This window comes from Petromyzon marinus, chromosome 22 (assembly GCF_048934315.1).
Source record: "Petromyzon marinus isolate PM22_M1 ecotype Great Lakes invasive population chromosome 22, UKy_Petmar_22M1.pri1.0, whole genome shotgun sequence".
NCBI lineage: Eukaryota > Metazoa > Chordata > Hyperoartia > Petromyzontiformes > Petromyzontidae > Petromyzon > Petromyzon marinus.
The window spans coordinates 13,174,890-13,199,835 of NC_133688.1; the positions used below are offsets into that span (position 1 = coordinate 13,174,890).

At 43.2% G+C, this 24,946-nt stretch overlaps 1 protein-coding gene across 1 annotated transcript; it reads left to right on the forward strand.

The window, feature by feature from the left end:
* The first annotated feature begins 333 nt into the window (after nucleotides 1–333).
* On the forward strand, nucleotides 334–20,596 carry LOC116945082 (calcium-activated chloride channel regulator 1-like). The gene is made up of 14 exons (XM_076068729.1): nucleotides 334–738; nucleotides 5,756–5,893; nucleotides 7,007–7,157; nucleotides 8,601–8,706; nucleotides 9,411–9,588; nucleotides 11,134–11,352; nucleotides 11,819–12,040; nucleotides 13,298–13,475; nucleotides 16,729–16,835; nucleotides 17,339–17,560; nucleotides 17,819–18,089; nucleotides 18,443–18,613; nucleotides 18,790–19,023; nucleotides 19,737–20,596. Exons 1-14 carry the CDS (start codon nucleotides 583–585, stop codon nucleotides 20,111–20,113), a joined length of 2,730 nt encoding a protein of 909 aa, XP_075924844.1. The 5' UTR covers nucleotides 334–582; the 3' UTR covers nucleotides 20,114–20,596.
* The last annotated feature ends 4,350 nt before the right edge of the window (nucleotides 20,597–24,946 follow it).

Genomic DNA, 24,946 nt, shown 5'->3' on the forward strand with positions numbered 1-24,946 from the left:
AGGTATCAATGGGTCAAATAAATTTTACTTTTTAATTATATACATTTAATTCCAGCTTCTAAATGGGGAATAAATTGTGACCACACTTAATGCTGTCCTATACCATCATGATCACCAGATGCAATATTTGATCAGACTGTTGACTATCATGTTCTTCCAAGCTTACATATTTTCTGCGTTTATCTCTCTATAATTGTCTGAAGTTGACCAACATTTTATATCATCCTCTGCAAAAAGTACATTACATAATGTTGTTCTGTTAATAAACACAGAAAATTTATATGCATCCAAGAATGTATCAACATGTTGCGGCAGAACCGATTTGAAAGAACGTAAGTTTAGCAACAATGGAACCTGTTGTGAAATCATGTGAAAAACTAGATACCGGATGCCTATGAGTAACTGCTGCTATATACCGCAGTACCACTTACATTTACGATGTCACAAACAAACTCAGTTTAGCATGCGGAAACTAATTGCGCAAATGAAGTTAAGCACACCCACAGGTACTAATAAAGTGAGTATATAAGCACTTTCATTGTCAAGGCATGAGCATACAAGTCGTTCAGAACAACACGTAAAATGTTTGCTTATCTAATTCTGGCCGCTGTGCTGTGCTCGGCCGTGGAGTTGAGTGACAGCTCACGAGTGAGGTTAATTGGTAACGGCTATGAGGGCCTGGTCATTGCCATCAACCCCACCGTGCCCGAGGACCCAAAGCTCATCGACGCCATCAAGGTGAACACCTCCCTTGTGTAACACAATTTTTTTAAAAAATATATATATTTTTAATTACCTTTTTTTCTTCTTAAAAATGTGCTGGTGTTGTTGAATGGTTTGCTTTCAACGAGTTACATGTTTACGGATGCTTACAGATGACCATGCAATTTATCAGGCGCTATTTATACGAATGACAGCACTTTCCGCAATTTGAAATTGAGATAAACTCATCAAACTCCATTTGCCTGGTATCAGAGATGCAACTATAGGGTAAGAAACGTATTCGACGCATAGGGGTCCAGTCGGCCACAAAGTGGCCCCGAATCAAAAGATAAGTAAAATTACCTGCCGTCTACCATGGACCAACCCCGATAAACGCATCTGGCTATCATATAAGTAGAGCACAAAGTTTCCGGCATTAAAGCAAGACGCATAATCGTGAATATTGTACATTTAAATATGTTTTATTTATTAACACTGTCACTGTGAGACTGTCTTCCTATAAACGCACTACACGGTGCAAGTAAAATAATATATTAAGAGTTATAGCCTACATATTATTGTATTATCATTTTATTGTATACGGGTTAAAAACATCCGTAGCTATTTCAGTAAAAGTGAGGGGGGGGCACAGTCATACCTTGCATACCCCTGTTGAAATAGGTTGTTGCGCTCCTGCCTGGTATTCAGGTCATGGGTTTCATCGAGAGCATGATGCCTGTATACATGGAGTGTGCATGACTTTTTTTCCCGTGGCAAAGGGGTTTTAGGCTTACATCGTGGACAATAGAGGGCCATAAAATGGTATACTACACCCAAATGTAACCAAGTTTGAGCTTCCTCAAGACGAGTTTTACAGCCAATATTATGATTCCCATTTGATTCATGGAAGAAGCCTCGTAATGGTCTGGCCACATTTAAGACGTAAGACACAGGCAAACAAATAACGTTATCATATGGACAATTGTTTAAAATGTCAATAAATGTTTCAGCTCACCAGCAAGTAGAAGGATAATCTCAAAACTAAATTTAAAAATTAGATGCGATGTTTCGTTTTGAACTATGTTACTCATCTTCAGAGCAAGATACGTAAAAAAAATCAGACTAAGAATACAAAGTCAGAAAAAATATATCCCCTGGCCCAGATTATTAAATAGGTGTCCTGACCTCACAGGAATAATCCGACAGGGTTAAATAGATATTAACCATTTCACATTAATTATTCAAGTTGTATTGTCATTTATCTGAGACAATGAATAACATATTCATTATAACCAAGGCTGTAATTATAATATATATTAGGAGGAGCACATCCCCCCCATATTCAAATATGCTCAAAATGCCCCCCCCCCCCAAATATATTGCTATAAAATAGATTCATGTTTATATGTTTATGGTCATGGGTGTACTTTATTAATCCCTAATCTCTGCCATTACATACAATGAAACAAGAAAAGGTAAAAAAGAAAAACAGAGCAATGTAATACAATACACTATTAAACATTATTGTAAAAAATAAATAAAAAGTTCATCCTATGTGTTAGTGAATCTTTTATTTTAGGCAGGAAATTAGTTTTCAAATTTATTTATTTTCGGGGGGGGGAACCCCCAGACCCCCCGGAAGATTTGGTCCCCCCCAATGTTAACTCCATTGCTACGGCCTTGATTATAACTACTTATGGATATGAAAACTTGTCAAAAGTTAAAATAAGTTATTATCGAATACTAGATGGCATCCCGTTCTATCGTCCCCATCGGCTCAATCCCCGTCTTTTAGCTCTTCTCAACACTCACCAAACACCCGTCACTACTCACCACCGGAAACTGTTAGCAGATCCTCACTACTCACCCGATACCCCACTCAACGACTCATTCAATTAATTAATTCTCGTTCTTGCCCCATTAAATCACCCACACCTCTCATTCACCCTCACCTCATTGCTGCATCGTGGGCGATCCGTTGCGTTGCTAAGGAATTGCGCTGCTAAGGAATTGCGTTGCTCATGAAAGCGTTGCTAAGGACAGGCGTTGCTAGGGTGAAGGCGTTGCTAGGGTGAAGGCGTTGTGGTGCCATTGCTAAACCATTTTACTGCATCAACTTAACAATTTATCACCTAACTTACCCCGTAAAATTGCACACACCTGCTCACTTATTTATCTCTCATCTATTCCTCCTCCATTTACTAATTTATTTTCTCATTCAGTCGCTCATTCCACTCATTCATTGATGATCTTTTTTTGCTCAACCCTCTCATTCAATTACATTCCACATTTTTTATTTAAAGCTTTCGTGACTTCAGTAATTCATATTCTTAGCTCTTTCGGTAAAGTCACGTTGAAGGGAAACAATATTGTTTATATATATTGTTTAATATATATTTTATTATTTTATTGTTTCCCTTCAACGTGACTTTACCGAAGAGCTAAGAATATACATTCCACATTATTTAGCTCAATTCCTCTCATTCAGTTCGCTGCTCCTCCTTCAACTCCACTGCTTCCCGTTTAATATCGGAGTCTTTCCAAATACCTGACGCTATTCTTTACATCTCTTCATGGTCTTGCCCCACATTATCTTGCTTTTCTCATCTCCTTCCATGTCCCCATTTGTCGTCTTCATTACAAATCGTTTCTGTCTCTCTCTGCCCCTCCTCCTCCCTGTGCCCAATCCCGTGTACGGTTTTTCCCTCTTTCCACCCCTTAACTAGAATCAACTTCCCCTGTACATTGAGCAGTCCCCGTCCTTACCATCATCCCATCCTTCTCTTAAAGCCTTACCTCTATTGCCCAATATCTTCCCTCTGCTGGTCCCTCTACTCCTTCCCGTCTCCCCACTACCCTTGTGTGATTCCTAATTTCCCTCTTATCGCTGCCAGTCATTACTCAATCTTGTGTCCGCTCCTGTCAGCTACATAATTCCATTATTTCAAGCACCTTGAGTGAAGGTAATCTATAAATATGAAATAGATTAGGTAATCGTTCTTCTCCCTCAATCATTCTCCACGGTCATTCACTCACTCAAACCTCTCGATCCTTTTATTTACTAATTCTCTAATTTTTTTTATTATCTCCCCATTATCTTACTCATGCCTCATTCACTTACAACATTCTTCCCTCATCCTCGTATTATTTAACTTACTAAATTCTCTCACCTCTCATTCTTCCTTCATTTATTAACTTATTTTCTCATTTGCACACACTCTAGTCTGACGAACAGCGAATATTTTAATTTTGAAATGCACTCAAGCAAGTTATGGTACACACTACTTGAATTTCACAGTATATATAAGTATACTTGTGAATATTTTAACAAAAAGTGTTTGATGCAAATTTCTCGTATTCCTCACTCATTAAATCACTCATTACTCCCATTCATTCCCATCCTTGCCTCATTTAGAGTATTAGGCCGCTATAAATGTCCACATAAGCGACTTCGTGGAGCTATCATGTGTGGCCAGGTCGCTTCTAACAAAGAGCTATATAGCTCAGAGGGCCTTACCTGGTAAAATAAAACAAAGTTTAGTTTTATGAAAGTCATCATTTTCGTCCAACGCCTTCCAGCCAGATCCCTGATTATAGTCCACATGAGAACGTGTATGTATCTGACTCATGACTAGGCAATGAAAGGTCGTAAACACTTCTTTTTCCGCTTGCACATCTACAGACGACAGGCTTTCGATCAATGTAAAATTTGTAAACGTAGCTTGAAAAATGTGGCTTTGTATGAGGTTTGTTGAATACGGCACATACACTAGCATGGAATAATTATATACTGTACGTTATATACTTGAGTCTTATATATGTCCGCAACTCCGATTAACACGGTTGGCTACCAACGGTGTGAAAGAAGTTCAACATACATATCCTTATGCACTGCTAATGCAACCAAGGATATGCTGCACTGCATTCTACTCCTGCTATCCACTTGATGTAGTGACTTCTGCTTCAGTCGTTTTTTTTGCAGGTATAGAACACTGAATAATACCTTGCTGCTGCCAAACTTACTCACATATCGTAAATCCCACCTTTGTTCAGGGACCGAAAGGGTCTTTTCACATGGGACGAGTTCACATATTCCTTGACCAATGTGATATCCCATGCAAAGAAAAATTGCCTCGCCATGTACATATTGGAATCCAAGGGAAATGCTGACATATTCTGAGAACGTGGTTGATTTCCCCATCAGCTGGGTGTGTCGACCGGTCTGTATGCACTATGTGGGACGTGAGCGCCACATGCAGGATGGGCATGGCGGCACCTCTCCCATGCCGCCGGTCAATCATGATGTGGCTACGGGTGCTTCTTTCTCTCGTATGGCTGATGTAGATGCAGAGCAACAGCTCCAATTTCACGTTCGAGTGGTCAAGCCAGATAGCCGCGTCAGAAGCAGCGAAGTGTATCGTTGCAATGTCTCCTTCGTATTTGTGGAGCGGGCATTGCGGCGATATACGTTTTATTGTCTGTTCTGGGTGACCACAGTCGCACACTGGAGAGTTTTTAATTTTCCATTTGTGCATCAGGTATTCGCATCTGCCATGGTTGTGCAGATGTAGTTTAGGGTGGACCATTAGCTTCGTGGAAGATCAAACCCAGGGATATCCTGCGTTGGGTCTTTTTCAAGGTGTCTGTGAGTTATTCTGAACTCCATTCAGCTCTACAAGCTACATCAGGGTTGAATTCGCATTGGATAAGGTTAAGGGCATGGATCCAAAAGGGCTTGCGTGGCTTCAACCGATGACGAGGGACGTTTTTGAGGATACGGAGGTTAGAAAGGGAGGGGGGCTAGAAAGGAGCAAGGTTAATGATGTCACCATGCATGACCAAGCCCAATCCTCCAGTCCACCCGTTCAGAGGCCGTGCTTGCACTGTGCAGGGATCACAATGCTATCACAATTGTTTTAATAAAACTGGACTTTTCTGAATGAATAACTGTTATTTCCACGAATTGAATATTATTTCTACAGCGAATTACTAAGGTAAAGCAGGAAATGTTGTGTTACCATTACATGTTTCTTATTAACATTTTGCTTAATAGGGAATGGTGACAGATGCATCTGCCTATCTGCATGCAGCCACGAACCGCCGAGTTTTCTTTAAAAATGTCAGCATTTTGATCCCATCTTCCTGGACGTCTAAAAACTACACACGGCCAACATACGAGTACTATGGCAAGGTAAGCAATTACAGACACGAGGCGAAGCAATGAATGCATGTCAACATGTTGATGTACTCATATTTTAAAATGATATTAAATTGAATATATGAGCTACAATCAATGTTCAAAGTGGTGTTTCTCAAATCTAGTCCTTGCAAGTAGATTAATGGTTACCAATCTTTCCCTTTCATATACCGTTTAAACAATACACACCGCATGCACCTGATGGGTTGGTAATTACGGAAAGCTGTACCGTGGGGTGGTGTGAGGATTGGATTTAAGAAAACCCGGATTAGGGGCCGTCCATAAATGACGTCACGTGATTTTGGACTATTTTTGACCCCCCCCCCCTCGTCACACGGCGTCACAAAAAGTCAGACCCCCCCCTCAAATATGACGTCACAAAGCTCTACCCCCCCCTCCCTCAAAACCATATTTCCATTTTGAAAATAAAACATGCTTCAAATCGCGTTAAACTATTGTCATTGTAGTGCGTATTTAATGTGGCGCTGCACTCTGATGTTGTAGGAGAAAAGTAGAACGTGTTGTTTATATTTATTTAAAGTTGCGCATTTCGATGTGATGTCACATATCTCAACCCCCCCCCCCCCACCTCGTCACACATCGTCACAAATGTCTGACCCCCCCCCCCCCCTAGGTGCGTGACGTCATTTATGGACGGCCCCTTAAACAATATGCGATCATTTCATATTTTTTCTTAAGGTTAGGGTTATGTGAGATACAGCACTCACTGAAATTTATCATTTTTCCCAAAATTTGTGGCAGAATCCCCACCTACAAATTTGTGAAATAGTGGCAACAAAACCACTACATGAATCGCGTGGAATGCGACACCACGCCTTCTCAGCTCAATGAATGAGCCATGCCCCCAAATTGTAAAAAAATCTAGTGGGTACCGAAAAGGGTGTAATAGCCCCTGCATGCATTGTAATACAAAAAATACTACACGATCCAGCCACTTTATGTTTATACAGATGCGGATATTAAAAGTTTTACAAATAAAAAACATACATGTATATAAATTGGGCAAATATCCCAAACAGAAACCTCTGGAATTTTTGTTTTTTGACAAATTCTGCATAATCGTTTTTTATTTATTTTCTCACGAAGGCGGATGTGCTTGTTCATCCATGGGACGACCCTGAGGATGACTCGCCGTACACTCAGCAGTACGGGCAGTGCGGGGAACCCGGCCAGTACATTCAGCTCACCCCCAACTTCCTCCTGGATGACAAAAACCTGAAAGCGTACGGACCACGAGGTCGGCAAAACCAATGCTTAGGAATAATGCGCTGCGCTTTGTTTTAACCTCAGGGAGGTGTAATACATGGGAACTTATGAATTGGTTTCTTCTGTTATTAAATATTAGCCCCGACCTTTGAAATCTCAAATTTTCACCCCAAAAGATATCAACTCGATCCACTCACAAATCCGTTACTCACCACCCTCATCTCATTACATGTTTCCTCATCCTCCATGAAAGCCACCACATATTATAACAGCATCAATTGCAAAATTTGTTCTGTAACCATTTAAACGTGCATGGCATCCTCCCCTCCTAAGATCTCATTCATTTTATGGGCAACCCTCTCTACTGACCAAGTTTGGCTCAATACCCAATCCTATAACATTCTGACCAGCTTAAATGCTACAGACCAGACAGCTCAGTCAAACTAATCTGGGATCCGAGTACCGAGTGGCTTACACAATTCCAAATGCAGAGGCCAAGATTTGTCCCATTTCCGATTCCCTACAGGATTTACCAATGGGATTGTATACATTTTTGTGAAAACGTAAGGGCGACAGGGCCCAGTCTAAAATCCACTATTAGTCACTTCCGAACACAGCAAACAACAACACAGATCCTCCGTATAGCTTTAACAGACTTTTGGGGGAAAGTGCTGGGGCTGGCATGGCACATAAGAGTGTGTGGGTGGCCAACACTATGCCCAGCCACCTTTGTCTCCCTAGTGGCGATGTTTATACACTGCACCAGATACTCACCTATGTTTACAAATCTGGTATCTCACATATACGACAACCATAAATGCACACACATCCACACTCTCACGATCACACACAAAAACACATCAACACGCGTGCACTATCACAAACAAATACTGTAATATTGCAGAGTGCTATTTGGTCTTCACCAAAGTAACCTCATTTTAATAAATCAGAGTTGCCACACATTCACTCTACCTCAATAGCCCTTGTATTCCCAACAGACAAGTTCATGTCTGCAACTTTATCTCGTGGTGAAATGTAATAATGTAAAAAAATACCATACAAGTGTATTGACAGCACACCAGAGACCATCACTTTGACATCTCTACCAAAAGGGTTAACATGACAGTTTTGTATCGAGAGTTAGAAAGGACATACAGTTGGATGGAAGGACAGCTTAAGACCTTAGATACACCGTTTTTTCCTTGTTAAAGGTGCACATTACCCCTGTATTTTGAAGCATCAGTTGGGGGCGAATATTATAATATGGAAGACAGTTCTTCAAAGCAATACATTACTGCCCAGAGGACAGAATACCACATCCACCCATTCAAAATAATATTCCAGATGACCTCTCATTATTTTAAAGCAGCACGTTCACTTTCAGTTTCTGAAAGACAGTTGTCCACAATGCATATCCCCCCCCCCTGTATAATTTTCCAAAACTGGAAGAAAACGCATATGTGTTATTTCACAGGAAGGGCTTTTGTCCATGAATGGGGCCACTTTCGCTGGGGTCTATTTGATGAGTACAGTGAAGAGGAACCTTTTTACGTGAATGGAAAAAATCCAGAATTCACGAGGTGGGTATCAATGCTTCAAAACTGTATGCAGTGAATTAGAATTCAACATAGATTTGGCTTACATTTGCAATTGAACCTTTTATTAATTATTTCACTAGCGTATGCTTACCAAAACTATTCAATTCAGTGTTTCACTGGATGTGGCCAGGATTGTACTTATACCAAGCCAAATACCGACCTGATTATTTGCAACAGGGCACACTCCAAAATATTTGAGAAATTCTAACGCTAAAATCATTGATTAGGTGTTGACAAAATGGCTAGAGAAGGTGATACGCAAACACTAAGATGTTACAGCACTCAGCAGGGAACAGGTATGAAGAGGGAGTACTCTTGCGGATAACATATGACAACCAAACAACATTTGTATTAACAAACCTAACTCTGATCATATACCCAAACGGTCAACACTAGTCCAGAGTTTTCTTGTTTAAATAAATGCTGGTAGATAGCATAATTCTAGAAGTTCAATGAGGCTATTGTGTAAAAATGTATGCAGGGAGACAGACGGTGGTATTACTGTTAATGTATTACCCACAATGCACCTATTACTCAATACAATTTTATTTAGGACAACACACATTCAACGAGCCACTTTGGAGACATTAGATAACCAGAACACATATCGAGGTTTGAATGTGCACTGTAATATCGTTTCTTAGTTATATATTGCATGTTTGCCATTTAATGTTTTTGATTTACAGGTGCTCCAGAGACATCACGGGCGGCATTGGCAAGGTGAACTGCAGAGTGGGTGGTGCATGCACGGTGGACAAGTGTAAGATAGAAAGCACGGGCCTACCTGAAAAGGGTTGCTCCTTCTTCCCAGACGAAGTTCAGACAGCAAAAGAGTCCATCATGGGTTTGCAATGGATCAACAGTGTAAGTGTTCATTCTGTATTAAAGGATGCGCGCTTTACACATGTAATGCACGTGAGAATACAATTCTGTGTGCGTTCTTTGTTTTAATCCTCCTTACACCGCATGCGAGGAAAAGCATCCAAAAAAATGTGGCAAGTTTAACACGTAGGCTTTTGCGACACAGCCGAATAATAAAGTTGTCACGTGAACAAAAAGTTGTCACGTGAGGATGGTTTGACATTTTATTTATGCAAAATATATTAATTATGAATCGTAAAAATGCGTCATTTTTACGTTTTACATAACTTCTAATTCCCCAATCCATTCAATCTTGCAATTCATATTTTCCCATATACATTCTTGTTGAGATCTTACCAACAATTGTTTAGATATTCATCCAGGGAATTTTGGAAGTGCCATGAGAGGTAAACTTCAGGGTTTCTTGCGGAGAGCTTTGAGCACACGGTTGGGAAGCTTATTGGCTGCATACAAATTGCTTGGAATAAGTAGTGCTCCACTTTCTGGAATGAAACGACACAATAATGGGCCTCACTGTATGGCCTAGTGCCATAGTAGAACTACTTGCATACCAGTCGGAATTACCTACTATAATCACCCAGAAATGTCTGTCCGTCCCGCGCGTGACGTCACTCCACATGGGGCAACCCCCCCCCCCCCCACATTAATAATCATGAGCTGAACAATTTTTCTATTGAATATTTTAGATTTACTGCATTATACACCCGTCCTTGGACGGGCAAAAAAGCTAGTTTCCTCATAGTTGTCTAATTTTTATTTGTTCCTGGGCACCCTATAAATTATGTAGACTAAGATGATTTCACTCAGGATAGTCTTGTAACAATATATGTAGTTACTTGTAAAAACTAAAAACTAAAGGAGCAACAACAAACACTACCTTTTAATCACCAAACAACCGTATCTTTATATTATTGGTTCTTTCGGTAAAGTCACGTAGAAGGGAAACAATGAAATAATAAAATATTGTTTTATATATTTTTATTTTATTACTTCCCTTCTACGTGACTTTACCGAAAGAACCAAGAATATGAATCCCTGCAGTCACGAAAGCTTTAAATCAAAATTTAACCGTATCTTTGTAAATCAAATGTGAAAGCACACGCTCATAAGCTCCACTCCCTCATGACATCACACGCACGTGCAAGAGTTCTATATTCTGAAATGTACACATTTTACGCAAGATACAAATTTAGATCAATCCGATCATCATGAACTCACTAAATCAGGATGTGATCCATGATTTCGCGTACGAATATATGTACACAATGTGTGGGCTGTAGATTGAAACACTTTAAAGCACATAATTGGTAATACTTTTCCAAATGCAGTACACGACAGCTTTTGCATGGCATGCAAAATTATAGTAAAACACTAACGTGCACAGTTTTGCTTAAAAATAATGTTTAACTTACCTTAAAACTTTAAAATGTATTAACATTGACATGTTTTAGTATTATGCAATATTTCAAGTTGGTAAACTATAATCTTCCTCATGAAACTCTTCGTTATGTGTTTCAATTACTCCAGGTAAACACATTCTGCACGGCAAAAACGCACAACCGCCTGGCTCCGAATCGACAAAATCGTCTGTGTGGCTTAAGTAGCGCCTGGGAGGTCATGCTTAAGCATGACGATATTAATAACACCAGCCCTGCCAGCGTGCCCACACAGCCAACATTCACCTTGCTGCAGCCCTCAGCCAGAGTCATCACGCTTGTCCTGGATAAGTCTGGCAGCATGGGTGGGGTGAGTTACTTTTACTCACATGGCCATCCTCCTGTTCTCAGAGGCAAGACATCTTGCGTCACCATTAATGCAAGCAGTTACAGTTGTCTCTAGCACATCTACGAAACGAAAGTCCTTTTGATCCTAATATTTATTGATTGCCTCTTTCATCCTATTGATATTATGCACGGACATGCATGCATCACGAAGTGAATTATGCGAATGATTGTTTTGTCAATGCTTCCTTGCTGATTATTAAGTCTGTATTCACATTTCTATGATGTAATAATGGCAATTCGTATGGAATTTTTCTCATTTCCTTCTCTAACCCCACTCCAAAATGAAACTCTCAGGATGGCCAAGTGCCACCTAATTGCACATTTTCGTGAGATGTGTTCACATTTGAATTATTTATAATACAAATTTTATATTGTGCTGTATAAACGTACACATGGTCAAATCTCCTGTTCTCTCCCTTTGCGTGCAGGCAATGCGTCTGCCGAGACTGCTGCAAGCAGCCGAAATTTTTATCATGCAGATTTTGCAGGAAGGAGACACGGCTGGAATTGTCACTTTCGAAAGTGGAGCCCAAACCCAATGTCGATTGACCGAAATTACTGCCGCAAGTCGGGAAACACTAAAGTCTTGCTTGCCCAAGAATGCAGGTGGCGGGACAAATATATGTGCAGGTCTTACACAAGGATTTCAGGTAAATTAATTATTTAAGGCTGATGTGTTTCTTTTTTGGATCTTCATAGTATAGATTCCACATTAGTAATAAACAAAATGTATAATGTATAATAGATGTTTTTTGGATTAGATCACAAATATATAAATGTGTCGTTAAACCCGCCACCACCCGACACAGCCAACTAGTAAGGGTTGTCACGTAAACAGAACGTGGCCAATTCGTCACTAGTACAGCACACCGGTGTGTTGGAGAGCCAAGCCACAACATTTACAATCTGAGTATGACGTTTCGCCAGTAATTACAACTAGCTTCATCAGGCGATAGCCATATTTGTGGAGAAGTCCACCTGATTCGTTCCTTATATAGAGGCGTAGATGTGGTGACCACGCTTCTGCGCTCTTGCGCAAGGTGGGGGAGGGGGGGTTAATGAGTCAACGTACATTTTGCATGCGCATTATCCTTCCTGTCCATTGTGTGTACTAAAATAGCCGTACCGACGGTAATCCCTATTGAAGTATGGTGGCCTGTATAGGCATGCATTTAAACAGTGTATTATTTGATGATTATTTGATGATACGTCGTTCTCAGATTGTAAATGTTGTGGCTTGGCTGTCCAACACATCGGTGTGCTGTACTAGTCTCGAATTAGCATGTTCTGTTTACGTGACAACCCTTACTAGTTGTCTGGTCGGGTGGTGGCGGGTTTTAACGACACATTTATATATTTACGCGATCTAACCCATAAAACCTCTATTATGATATTGGTCGCGAAAGCCTACGTGTTAAACCAAATAAAGTGTAATTTTGTATCCTGTGGATCTTCTAATGGATATTTTTGGAATAATGTTTTACAGCAGCATTTGTTTAATCTGGAAAATCCTGGACTAGTTTCAACGTTCAGTTCCTTCAACTGTTAGATATAATAATAATACAAATGCTGTTGTATTGCTCGTTAGGGACTGCTAACTCCAGGGACAAACTACAGCAGTTTGTGTATTTGCTTATTTATTTATCACCCATGATGCTGTATGATTGTGCATGTTATATTTGGAGAGAAAAAAAATCAGTGTTGTAATAATTAAAACTAATTATATTGTAATTACATCATGAGAAGTATTTTCCGATATTGCAATGTCATTAAATGCATTGTTATTACTGAGAATAAGACATTTTGAAATACAATAACAAGGGAAATGAAAGCAATATGAATTTATTTTTTAAACCAAGGATGCATGATGCAACATAAATACTGCAATGTTGATGCCCTCTGGACAGGTTTTGTCTGCAGATGACGGTAGTGCCTCTGGAGACGAAATTATCTTAATGACTGATGGTGAGGATGGTGGCATCAGTTCTTGCTTTGAAGCTGCACGTGGCAGTGGATGCACCATCCACACCATCGCCTTGGGACCAAGTGCAGTGAACGGCCTCGATAACTTCGCAGAATTAACAGGTGAGTTGTATTAGTTAGATAAAAGAAACACACACATTGTGTTAATTTCCCCTCCTCCACTCCCAAATGTATTAAAATCAATGAATCCAAGTGATAATGCTTTATTAAGGTAACGCCTGAAACAGAGTACATCCGATGGGGAGACTGAACTTTGCCATAGGAATGTGTAATTACCATTACAGGGTTAAGGCTACCAATGCAAATGAGTATCAGTAAATGCATTACATAAACCAAATACATTTAATATAAATGCATTCCATAACGAATGTATCCTTATATAGTACAGTGAAACCCAAATAAATCTACAAAAAGGAAAAACTTTGCATCACATGCCATGATTTGGAACAATGCCTGTAGGTGTAGTCCGCATTTTTTTTTACAGATTATAGGAGATGCGCACAATAATTCCTCCTAAAATGCATGTGACAACGCAGTAGTAATTATCTCAGCATTTTGAATGGCCAAAGGAAATGGGAACATTAAGCGCAATTGACAGTTTTGATGCGAGCTATGGTTGCTAGAGCAGAAAGAGCACGTGAAGGGAGAGGTAGCAAGGGCAATTCTATAAAGGATTATGAAGATGGTGACGCTGATCTTAAAAAAAAAATCCAATCACAATCATGCATGATAAAGAGAGGCACGTGTTTGAAGAAATTCAAACATGTCTCTCTGTCTCCGAGATATAGAGATGCAGACTGACAGGCGGAGATGCAGAGAGAAACAGATATGTGGAGTGCTGTAACTTCTCTCCCATATGATAAACACTATTTTAGGGCGTATAAAAGGTGTGGATAAACAGACATCATTCAGAGACTTTAGAAGGAGGCCTGTGACATCATCCAAGGCCATTGTCTGACCAAGTAGTCCACAGCTGGCTTCTAGCGTTGCCTTGGAAAATTGTATCTCTCAAATCATGATGCCAAAAGGACATTTGGCAAATGCAAAGTAAAAAAAACATGCATTTGGCCTGAACCATATGCAATTGCATTTTGATTTAAAGCTTTCAAGACTGCAGGAATTCATATTCTTTGGGTCTTTCGGTAAAGTCATGTAGATATGTTCAAAGAAAATAACAAAAAACTATGACGTTTCGATTGCAACACAAGCGGTCGTCATCGGGAAAAGGGGGTTAGCTTCTAAAGGCAAACTGTTTATAAAAGTTTGAAATGGGCGTAGCCCAAATGTCAGCAGCATGGGCGGGGCAGCTTATGTTAATGTTAGTGGTAGGCAGCGACCACGACGGTGGTGGGTTTTCCACTAATGAAAGGGCTGCCAGGTAACAATTTGCATGTTAATGTAAGATCGGTGAGCGGCCTCCACGGCGAGCGTGCTGAGGTGGTTATGTTAATGTGAGAGATTAGCATGTTAATGTAAGATCGGTGAGCGGCCTCCACGGCGAGCGTGCTGAGGTGGCTATGTTAATGTGAGAGATTAGCATGTTAATGTAAGATCGGTGAGCGGCCTCCACGGCGAGCATGCTGAGGTGGCTATGTTAATGTGAGAGATTAGCATGTTAATGTGAGATCGGAGAGCGGCCTCCACGCCGAGCATGCTGAGGTGGCTATGTTAATGTGAAAGATTAGCATGTTAATGTGAGATCGGTGAGCGGCCTCCACGCCGAGCGTGCTGAGGTGGCTATGTTAATGTGAGAGATCAGCATGTTAATGTAAGATCGGTGAGCATCCTCCATGGCAAGCGCACTGAGGTGGCTATGATAATGTGAGAGATTAGCATGTTAATGTAAGATCGGTGAGCGGCCTCCACGGCGAGCGTGCTGAGGTGGCTATGTTAATGTGAGAGATTAGCATGTTAATGTGAGATCGGAGAGCGGCCTCCACGCCGAGCATGCTGAGGTGGCTATGTTAATGTGAGAGATTAGCATGTTAATGTAAGATCGGTGAGCGGCCTCCACGCCGAGCATGCTGAGGTGGCTATGTTAATGTGAGAGATTAGCATGTTAATGTAAGATCGGTGAGCGGCCTCCACGGCGAGCGTGCTGAGGTGGCTATGTTAATGTGAGAGATTAGCATGTTAATGTGAGAGATTAGCATGTTAATGTAAGTTCGGTGAGCAGCCTCCACGGCGAGCGTGCTGAGGTGGCTATGTTAATGTGAGAGATTAGCATGTTAATGTGAGAGATTAGCATGTTAATGTGAGATCGGAGAGCGGCCTCCACGCCGAGCGTGCTGAGGTGGCTATGTTAATGTGAGAGATTAGCATGTTAGTGTAAGATCGGTGAGCGGCCTCCATGCCGAGCGTGCTGAGGTGACTATGTTAATGTGAGAGATTAGCATGTTAATGTAAGATTGGTGAGGGGCCTCCACGCCGAGCGTGCTGAGGTGGCTATGTTAATGTGAGAGATTAGCATGTTAATGTAAGATCGGTGAGCGGCCTCCACGCCGAGCGTGCTGAGGTGGCTATGTTAATGTGAGAGATTAGCATGTTAATGTAAGATCGGTGAGCGGCCTCCACGCCGAGCGTGCTGAGGTGGCTATGTTAATGTGAGAGATTAGCATGTTAATGTAGGATCGCAGAGCCGCCGCCACCTCGAGGTCGGCGCGCGAAGGTGGCTGTGTGAGTGTGAGACTTTTAGCCTGTCAATGTAAAATTGGAGAGCCAAAAATGAGAACTAACATCAGAAGGTTAGTTATTTTTTTTCTCACACTCACACAACCACCTTCGCGCGCCGACCTCGAGGTGGCAGCGGCTCTGCGATCTTACATCAACATGCTAATCTCTCACATTAACATAGCCACCTCGACGCGCTCGGCGTGGAGGCCGCTCACCGAACTTACATTAACATGCTAATTTTTTACCGGGCAGCTCTTTAATTGGTGGAAAACACACCACCGTCGCGGTCGCTGTCCACCACCTACATTAACATTAGCTGCCCCGCCCATGCTGCTGACATTTGGGCTATGCCCATTTCAAACCTTTATAAACAGTTTGCCTTTAGAAGTTAACCCCCTTTTCTTGATGACGACCGCTTGGGTTGTGATCAAAACGTCGTAGTTTTTATTAATTTATTTGAACCTATCGACGTGACTTTACCGAAAGACCCAAAGATCATGAATTGCATTTTATTTTGACCACTCGCCAATGCGGTGGGTGTAACCACAATTTTAGTATCATTTTGGGTGGCATTATAATGACTCATAATTATACTCTCCCCTCTATTTTGGAGTTTAACCAATGTCTCAGACTAAAGGAAGCACTGTGACGTAACGCCCCCCCATTGTTTCTGCTTTTATAGGTGGTTTGAACTTTTATGCAAGTGACAGCTTGAACACCAATGCTCTTGTGGATGCGTTCACATCCATCACTGAAGACAGTGGAGACTCAGATGCGTTGGTCATACAGGTAATGGAAAACAACTTAACTACTATCTTTATAATATACACCGTTATAATAAATTGTCGACTACATTAATAATTTACAAAGAAACGAACTGTTACAAAACGGGGATTTCAGGTTACTACTTCGCTGCCCGTCCTACAAACAATGTTATCTTCTCCAAATACTCTGTCCCCTTCACGTAACTATTCTCCCCTCACTGGTTTCTCTGCCATTGCCACCGACTTTTCTCTGCTGGCCACGCTCACCAGAAACATACCACGACTCACCACCTGATACTGTCACCAGATACTCACCACTTACCTAACACTGCCAGAAACATAGTACTACTCAGCACCTGATGCTGTCACCAGATACTCACCACTTACCTGACACCACTGCCAGTCACCCACAAGACACTCACATGTAGGACATTAACAATATTTCTAGATATATGATCAATAATCAAGAGTAAAAATGTTTATTTTCTTTCATTTCCGAATACATGTTCTGACTGATCTCCTTGGCAGCTGGAGAGCACCGGTAAACTTCTCAGCAGCAATTTGTGGATGGATGGAGACGTCAACATCGATGCCTCCATTGGGAACAACACGCAGTTCGTGGTCACCTGGCAGTCAAGTGTCCCAGAGATGCACATTACTGATCCAAATAATGTTGCCTACCAAAACGGAGACTTCGTCATTGACGGAACATTCAAAACTGCAAGGCTGACCATTCCAGGAAGTGCCCAGGTACGTCTTTTACAACAATTGTTTAAGGTTGAAAATGTTTGGAAAGCCAGTATGCCACGTCAGCGCAGCAACTGTTAAAATGTAGCATCATTCATTACCCTCTTTGATGGGCCTTGATGAATGGAACTTTATAGACACTAAGCTTTGTTATAAAATAGATTAATGTCGTAATTTAAAACAAGATTTTCCCGTACAATTAAGTGCATTGAATAACTAATGCATATTTTCTCTAGTAAAGATATGTGTTTTCATTCTCAGGCTGGAACGTGGAAATACCGGCTAGTCAATAAAGCTGGCAGCATGGACACCCTTACCCTGACGGTCACCAGCATGGCGTCCAGCAAGGGGGTGGCTCCCATCACGGTGGAGGCACACATGCAGGCCTTTGGCAGCATCTCTTTGAGCGCCTTGACCATTTACGCCGAGGTGAAGCGTGGAACCACGCCTGTTGTCGGCGCAAACGTCACCGCTCTGATCGAGAGACCTGGCAGCGCAACGCTCGAGATTGAGCTGCTGGACAATGGCGCGAGTACGTTGTGGGTGTGAGCAGCTCTCAAACAAAGTGGTGGTCCTGTTTGATAGATGTTGTCAGCTTTTGCCAACCTCATTGTCATCCACTTGGTCTTGAAAATATGGCATCATCAAATATTTAAACAATGGTCATGTTTCTGTTGAGATAGCTGATGCCACTTATTTTAACAGTGATATTATGCCGTAATATATTTTATGTAGAGATAATGTAATTTTATATCTGTCTTTTTCTCTGAGTTTAATGGTCAGTCTTTTCTTGCTCTATTCAATTTCGGGGCCAGCCTTTTCTGATAGAACCCTGCTTAAATTTTCAAATCGTGCACAGGACAAATTATTTCCACTTGTGCGCAGGTGCCGACATAAAGAAGGACGACGGAGTGTACTCCAGATACTTCACCCAATACACGTCGAGTGGCCGCTACAGCCTGAAGGTCAGAGTAGCAGGAAGTAAAGGGACAACGAGGCTGGCTCCACGCAGAGGCTCCAAGGCCATCTTCATTCCGGGCTTTCGAAACGAGAAAGGTGATCCTTGCTAAACAGCCAACAACATGCACCTGCACTCTAAATAGCAGCACAATGAAAGTAAATACTAATGAAATTTTTGATTTAACAAGATAATCGTTGTAATCGCTCTATCTCTATCAAAATATACATTACCGTGGCTCTGTGTCATATTGAACTCTGCTCTGTCCCACCAGGGGAGCTGGAGGTAACGCAGGTGCCAGCTCCAGCGGGTGGGCAGGTGCTGGTGCCGAGCGAGGACTTCAGTCGAGTGGCATCGGGAGGCTCCTTCCAGGCGACGGTGCCGCCGGGCGGGCCCCCGGACATCTACCCTCCGAGCCGCGTGCTGGACTTGACGGCCGAGTTGCAGGCGCCGGGGATCGTCAGCCTGGCTTGGACGGCGCCCGGGGACGACGCCGACTTCGGCCAAGGTGCCCCAGCCACACAGCCTCACACGCACGGCGCTTACAGCTGACCACAAATGAACCACAATACCTTGCTGATCTCGCCAAGGAGCATAAACCATAATCCTCGCAGCGGCTTTTGGCTGGCCATCGAACAAAGACGGTCACCATATCGCGTGCTTTCAGATGCACTTCTGCGGCTGTCTGGAATGCTCTTCCTTCTGATATTAGGAATCCACTGGAGCTATGCACTTAAATTGAGTACTAATTTCTTTAGAACTGCTCTTTGTTTAGCTTGTTATCCTTCCCTTGCACCTCCGATTAGCACGGTTGGCTACGTACGGTGTGAAGTATGTTCAAGATACATACATGCATTCACACATACATGCATGCATAAATGTCACTCACGTACAACCTCTGTCAGCCATACATGTAGCACTGACAAACTGCCTCCGGCAGGCACATTGGTATTCACTCACTCACTATCTTCATCACACAGACCTTGTAGGATGTTCAACATCCACTTTATAGCATGGTAATATCCCATGGTATTTTCATTCAGTGGTAGATTTGAATAGCCAATAATGCCCTTCGTGACATGACTGAATATCAATTAGCCATGAATTTACACCATTAATACGCCAATTCATAGATCATACTTTAAATGATATGATTACAAAACATTGTTCGCTGTTTTGCTATGTGACAGTTAAATGCTGTTGTTTGGGTCCCCTTCACAGCTTCAAAATATGAGATCATAACGAGCGACAGCATTGAAGGCTTGCTGAATGGCACAGAGGAAATGATCGTGCCTGAAGACAACGTCACAATGGGAAACACAAGTGACCCGGCGGTCGCGGGTTCCACTGAAACATTTGCCATCTCCATAGCTGAGCTCCAGCCAGGAAACAGCCTCTATTTCTCTGTACGAGCCATCGACAAGAAAAACAACAAAGGAGAGAACTCCAACGTGGCGTCCGTGGCACCTGCGGTGATTGTTGTCCCAACCAAGGCACCAAACGGTGGTGGTCCACCAACAATATCTAAACCTGCATGCACAGTGTACTTTATGATGACCATCATCACTCTAATATTGTCAGTGTTCCCTACATCTTAAACAGCCTGTAATCTGTCACAGACACTTAATATGTGGATGGAAAGTGGTCAGAAAATACGAAATTTTGTAATACTAATGATTTTCCTTATTTTTTTTGTAACAGCTAACATGCATAATTTAACCATATAATTTTGCTGCTGTTTTCGATACTTTTTGGAAGTAATAAAAAAGTACGATGCAGACAAAAAGTATCATACAGCTAGTATTTAGAAATCACTGACGTTACATATGATGAAGATACATTTTATATACTGTACGCAATAAAAAATGCAATAACTCATTTTAAATAGCTTTAAAAAATAATTGGGACAATAAAAGTTGTGAATTTTCACTCACGTTTCCCTCATAATTTATTTGAGAATGGTTTGAAATTGCTGCACGGCCTGTTGAAGAGATGTGCTAAGGTCATACATCACTGATGACCCATTCTGTGGGTTCAAGGTCATATAAACACAATTTGACAATGAACAAAGAGGTGATGTTCTAACCAGAACGGATAAACACAACGACTTAAAAAAAATAATACTGTAGCTTGTTTTTGCACAAAATGCATACGTCTCCAGGATACATCGTGTAGTGATAAACAGGCCTCTTTCAAGTGCGAAGCGCTTGATTTTCCCTTTTTGTTTTTATGGCCGGTGCGGTGCACCACGGATCGTAGAAACCGCTCCTCGAACGGATGAAAAATCAATGGGACAAATGCAGATTTTAGGATCTCCGCCCCCACGCGTAGCAAGAGTTGCAGCGAACCGCCATGTCACCGCTTAAGCGTGGATTATTGGAGTTATTATTGTTAGTGCATTACTCACAACGTTTCATACTGGATGCAGGATAATAAGCGTAAAAATAGTATTCTGATCACTATTTGTACGCTTAAGTTATTTTCGTTTATTTCAGTGGCCTTTCCAGCTTAACGCGAATTCCAAGTCCCGCTGTAAGAAGTTTTACTGTACTGAGCCATCATATATATGAGCTCGGTTGGCTACCTACGGTGCAAAAGAGGTTCAGCATACAGTTATAATTGTCATTACCAAAACAGTTATAATATTATCTAAACAACATAACTTGTTATGATAATGACTGTTATGGAAATGACAATTTTAAAATAATTTGAGGGCTACACATGCTGAGTTTGCTTAACTTTCATAATAAAAATCGTGAAATAATTCTTCTGATAGTAGTTTGTTTCGTAAAACATGCAATTGTATTGTTTATTCGCGCAAAAATAAAACAAGCGGAAGACAAAACGTGCAAATAAAAAAGGTAAAAAGTGTGCAGGTGAAGTTGGAAATCCAAGAGGATTTATAAGAAAACCACTCGAAAAAAATAACAAAATATACAAAACTGATCGATCAATCAATGAAACAAAGCATACTAATTACAATGAAACGTGTTAAAATCAGTGTTAAAAAGCAGAGATGTGTATTTTTGTGTGCGCATTAAGGACCTTCATGATGGTGAGCGGGCCCGGGTAAAACTACGTGGCCAGGAGTCAGAGCCATTCCCTGTACACCTTGGGGTGCGACAGGGATGTCCTCTGGCTCCCACATTATGTAACGTCTATTTTGACCACGTAGTTCGTGAAGCCTTCAATAGCTGTACCGGGGGAATCTCCATTTGGTACAGATATAATGGGAGGCTGATCGATGCCCGGGTGCAGTCAAGGGATGGCTCCCTATTGCTCAAACACGTTATGTATGCCGATGATTTGGAAATAGCTGCTCATTCAGAGGAGGAGTTGGAGACGCTGCTGCTGAGACTGGAGCGTGCCACTAAGAGATGGGGCCTTACCATCAGCCCCACCAAAACTAAGCACCTGCCTGGGTATTTTGCACCATCGGACACTCCACCCCCACAACTCCCAATCAGTGATGGGGCAGTTGTGGAGAGAGTGGAGAGTTTCCCATACCTGGGCAGTGTGCTTATGACCATCTCCAGTTTAACAGCAGAGGTCTCACTCCGAATCAGTCGAGCGGCAATATATTTTAATCGGTTGCGTAAAGCTGTGTGGAAGCTCTCTGGTCTGTCGCTCCGTACTAAGCTTCAGGTCTTCTCGGCCACGGTCATTCCCTCCCTTCTCTACGCTTGCGAAACGTGGACCCCCCTAATGGAACATCTTCGCCGGTTAGAAACATTTATGCTAGCCTGCCTACGATTCATCCTGGGTTTAACCAGGCTGGATTGTGTGAGGAACTCACAGATCCTTGAAAGATCTGGGCAAGGTCCCATCGGTGAGCTCCTCCGGCAGGCAAGGCTGCTTTGGCTGGGTCATGTAGCCCGCATGCCCAGCCACCGCATGCCGAAAGAGCTTTTGTTCGGCTGGATCGAGGGGGCTAAACGGGCGCGGCATGGGCTAGAGAAGAGATGGAATGATGTGGTACAGGAGGACGTGGAGCTGAGTGGACTTGCCGATGACTGGTACCAGCGGTTTCAAGATCGGCCTCTGTGGAGGAGGCTCGTGAAGGACGCTACTGGGTAGTTGGAGGCAGTCGCCCTCCAACAACAACGGAGGGCGGAGGAGCGACGCTCACAACAATGAGCGGAGCACCAGGTGGCTAAAGCACAGCAGGTTGGCACAGTAGGGGGCACAGGTGGTGCATCAGCCAGTCATCTCAGTCATCTTAGTCAGTCGACCCATGGCACCTGGGTCTGCCCCGTGACCTCCTGCCCGCGGGCGTTCGACACTTCACGTGGCCTCAAGGTGCACATGGCCTGGCACAAGCGTCATGGTGACGTCCCGCCACTTAGTGGCGAATGGCGGTTGTTGTTGTGGGAGTCCATCAAAACAACCCCCTACCTCCTCGCGGTGCTAGACAGGTAACTCTGTCATGGACAGTGCTGTGGGGGGAGGGCCAATTCTGATTGGCCTCTCCCCTCATGGCGTCTGTGGCCACCACAGTGGCTAAACGTGGGCTCTGGACGGGTGCGAGGGACTGGTAACGCCTCCACCTTCAATTAATTACCACTAAACCATGACTAAAATATCTAACTAATAAGCTTGTGACGGAGGCCCCGGGGGGACAGGCGTCTATGACGTCTCCTGGCCAAACCCCAATTGGCGGAGCCAGGAGATTGAATCTTTACCCTCTGGGCTCCTCCAGACACAACGAAAAGCCACTTTGTGTGGCCACGTGGAATTTTCCAACGCTCACTGCGGAGGAGAGGCTGCCACTCCTCTGTCGGGAGCTTGACCGGTACAGCCTGGATCTCTATGGCATTCAGGAGGTCCGGTGGACCGGTTCTGGCTCCTGCCACCATGAGGGGTGGACAGTCCTCTACTCTGGACAGGAGACTGCCAAACAACAGGGATTGGCCCTTCTTTTGAACAAAATAATGAAGGGGGCGTGGGAGCGTGGCGGTGAGGTGTGGGAAGCTGTAAGCCCCAGGCTACTTTGGGCTCACCTTCCCATCAACCGGAGGCGAGGAGTGGTGGTCGTGATTACTTATGCCCCCACCGAAGACGAACAATCAAGGAGGGATGCAGGCAAAGCCGATGAGTCAGATGTCTTCTATGACCTCCTGTCACAGGTGCTGTCTAAAGTGGCCCTTCAGGATAGTTTCATCTTGTTGGGTGACTTCAATGCCCGAGTTGGTCATGATGCTGGCACTTGGTCTGGAGTGATTGGAGGGCATGGGCCAGATCAGCTCAATGACAACGGTAGGAGGCTGCTAGATTTTTGTGCAGCCCATGGGCATGTAATTACCAACACGCTGTTCCGGCATCGGCGCATCCACACAACATCATTGATGTATGCCGGGTCCAAGCAAGAACATCTGCTGGACTACATAGTGACGGACCAGCGGATGCGAGCCCATGTCCTTGACACCAGGACCTACCGTGGAGCTGATCTGCCCTCTGACCATCGACTAGTCATCTGTAAGATGCGCCTGCCATTCTACCACTCCGGTGGTGGGTGTACACCCAGGACCCCATTCCAATCTAAAGTGGATTGGTCTCAGCTGATGAAAGTTGCAAGCGAGAATTTCATCATCGCTTGCGGCTGGGGTTGGCATCGTCACCCACTCCTCCTGATGTTGAGGGTAAATGGGCGAGGTTTAGGACTGTGACTCATGCAGCTGCAATGGCTGCTTTGGGTACGCGGTGCAGACCTCCCCAGAAACCGTGGCTGACAGAGGAGGTGTCCAGGATAGTTGAGAAAATGCGACAGGCCCACTCTCATCAGCTACAGCATCCCACGTCAGAGAATGAGGAGGCTTACCGCAGCCTTCGCTCGGAGGTTCTGAGAGCCCTGAGGCGCTGCAAGGATGGGTGGTGGTCGCGGGTTGCTGAGGAGATGAAGTCTGCCTCAGTGGCCCGCGATCACAAATCCCTATTTAACTCCATCAAAAAATAACGTGCAGCGCAACACCTATTACCATCATTAGGGGGAAAAACGGTGATCCAATCTCTGACCCCCAGGAACTGGTTTGCAGATTTTCTGAGCTTTTCTGTGAGGTCCTGGGGGAGGGGAAATCCCTCAGTGAGGAAAACATTGTGGCACAAAGTGGAGATTACCCTGCTGAGGCTGCAGTGCCTCAAATATTGGAAGAAGTCACCCCCTGTGAGTGGCTGGCTGAGGTGCCAACTGTTGAAGAAGTACTGAAGGCGATCCAGAGTCTGAGACCAGGAAAGGGACCGGGCAGAGATGATCTCCAAAGCGAAATGCTGAGGGAGGGTGGCGTTTGTGCACAGACTGCCCTATATGACATCATAACAACAGTCTGGACCACTGGACGGGTTCCGCAGGATTGGAAGGATGCCCTCTGCTCTTGATCATTAAGGACCTTCATGATGGTGAGCAGGCACGGGAAAAACTACGTGGCTGGGAGCCA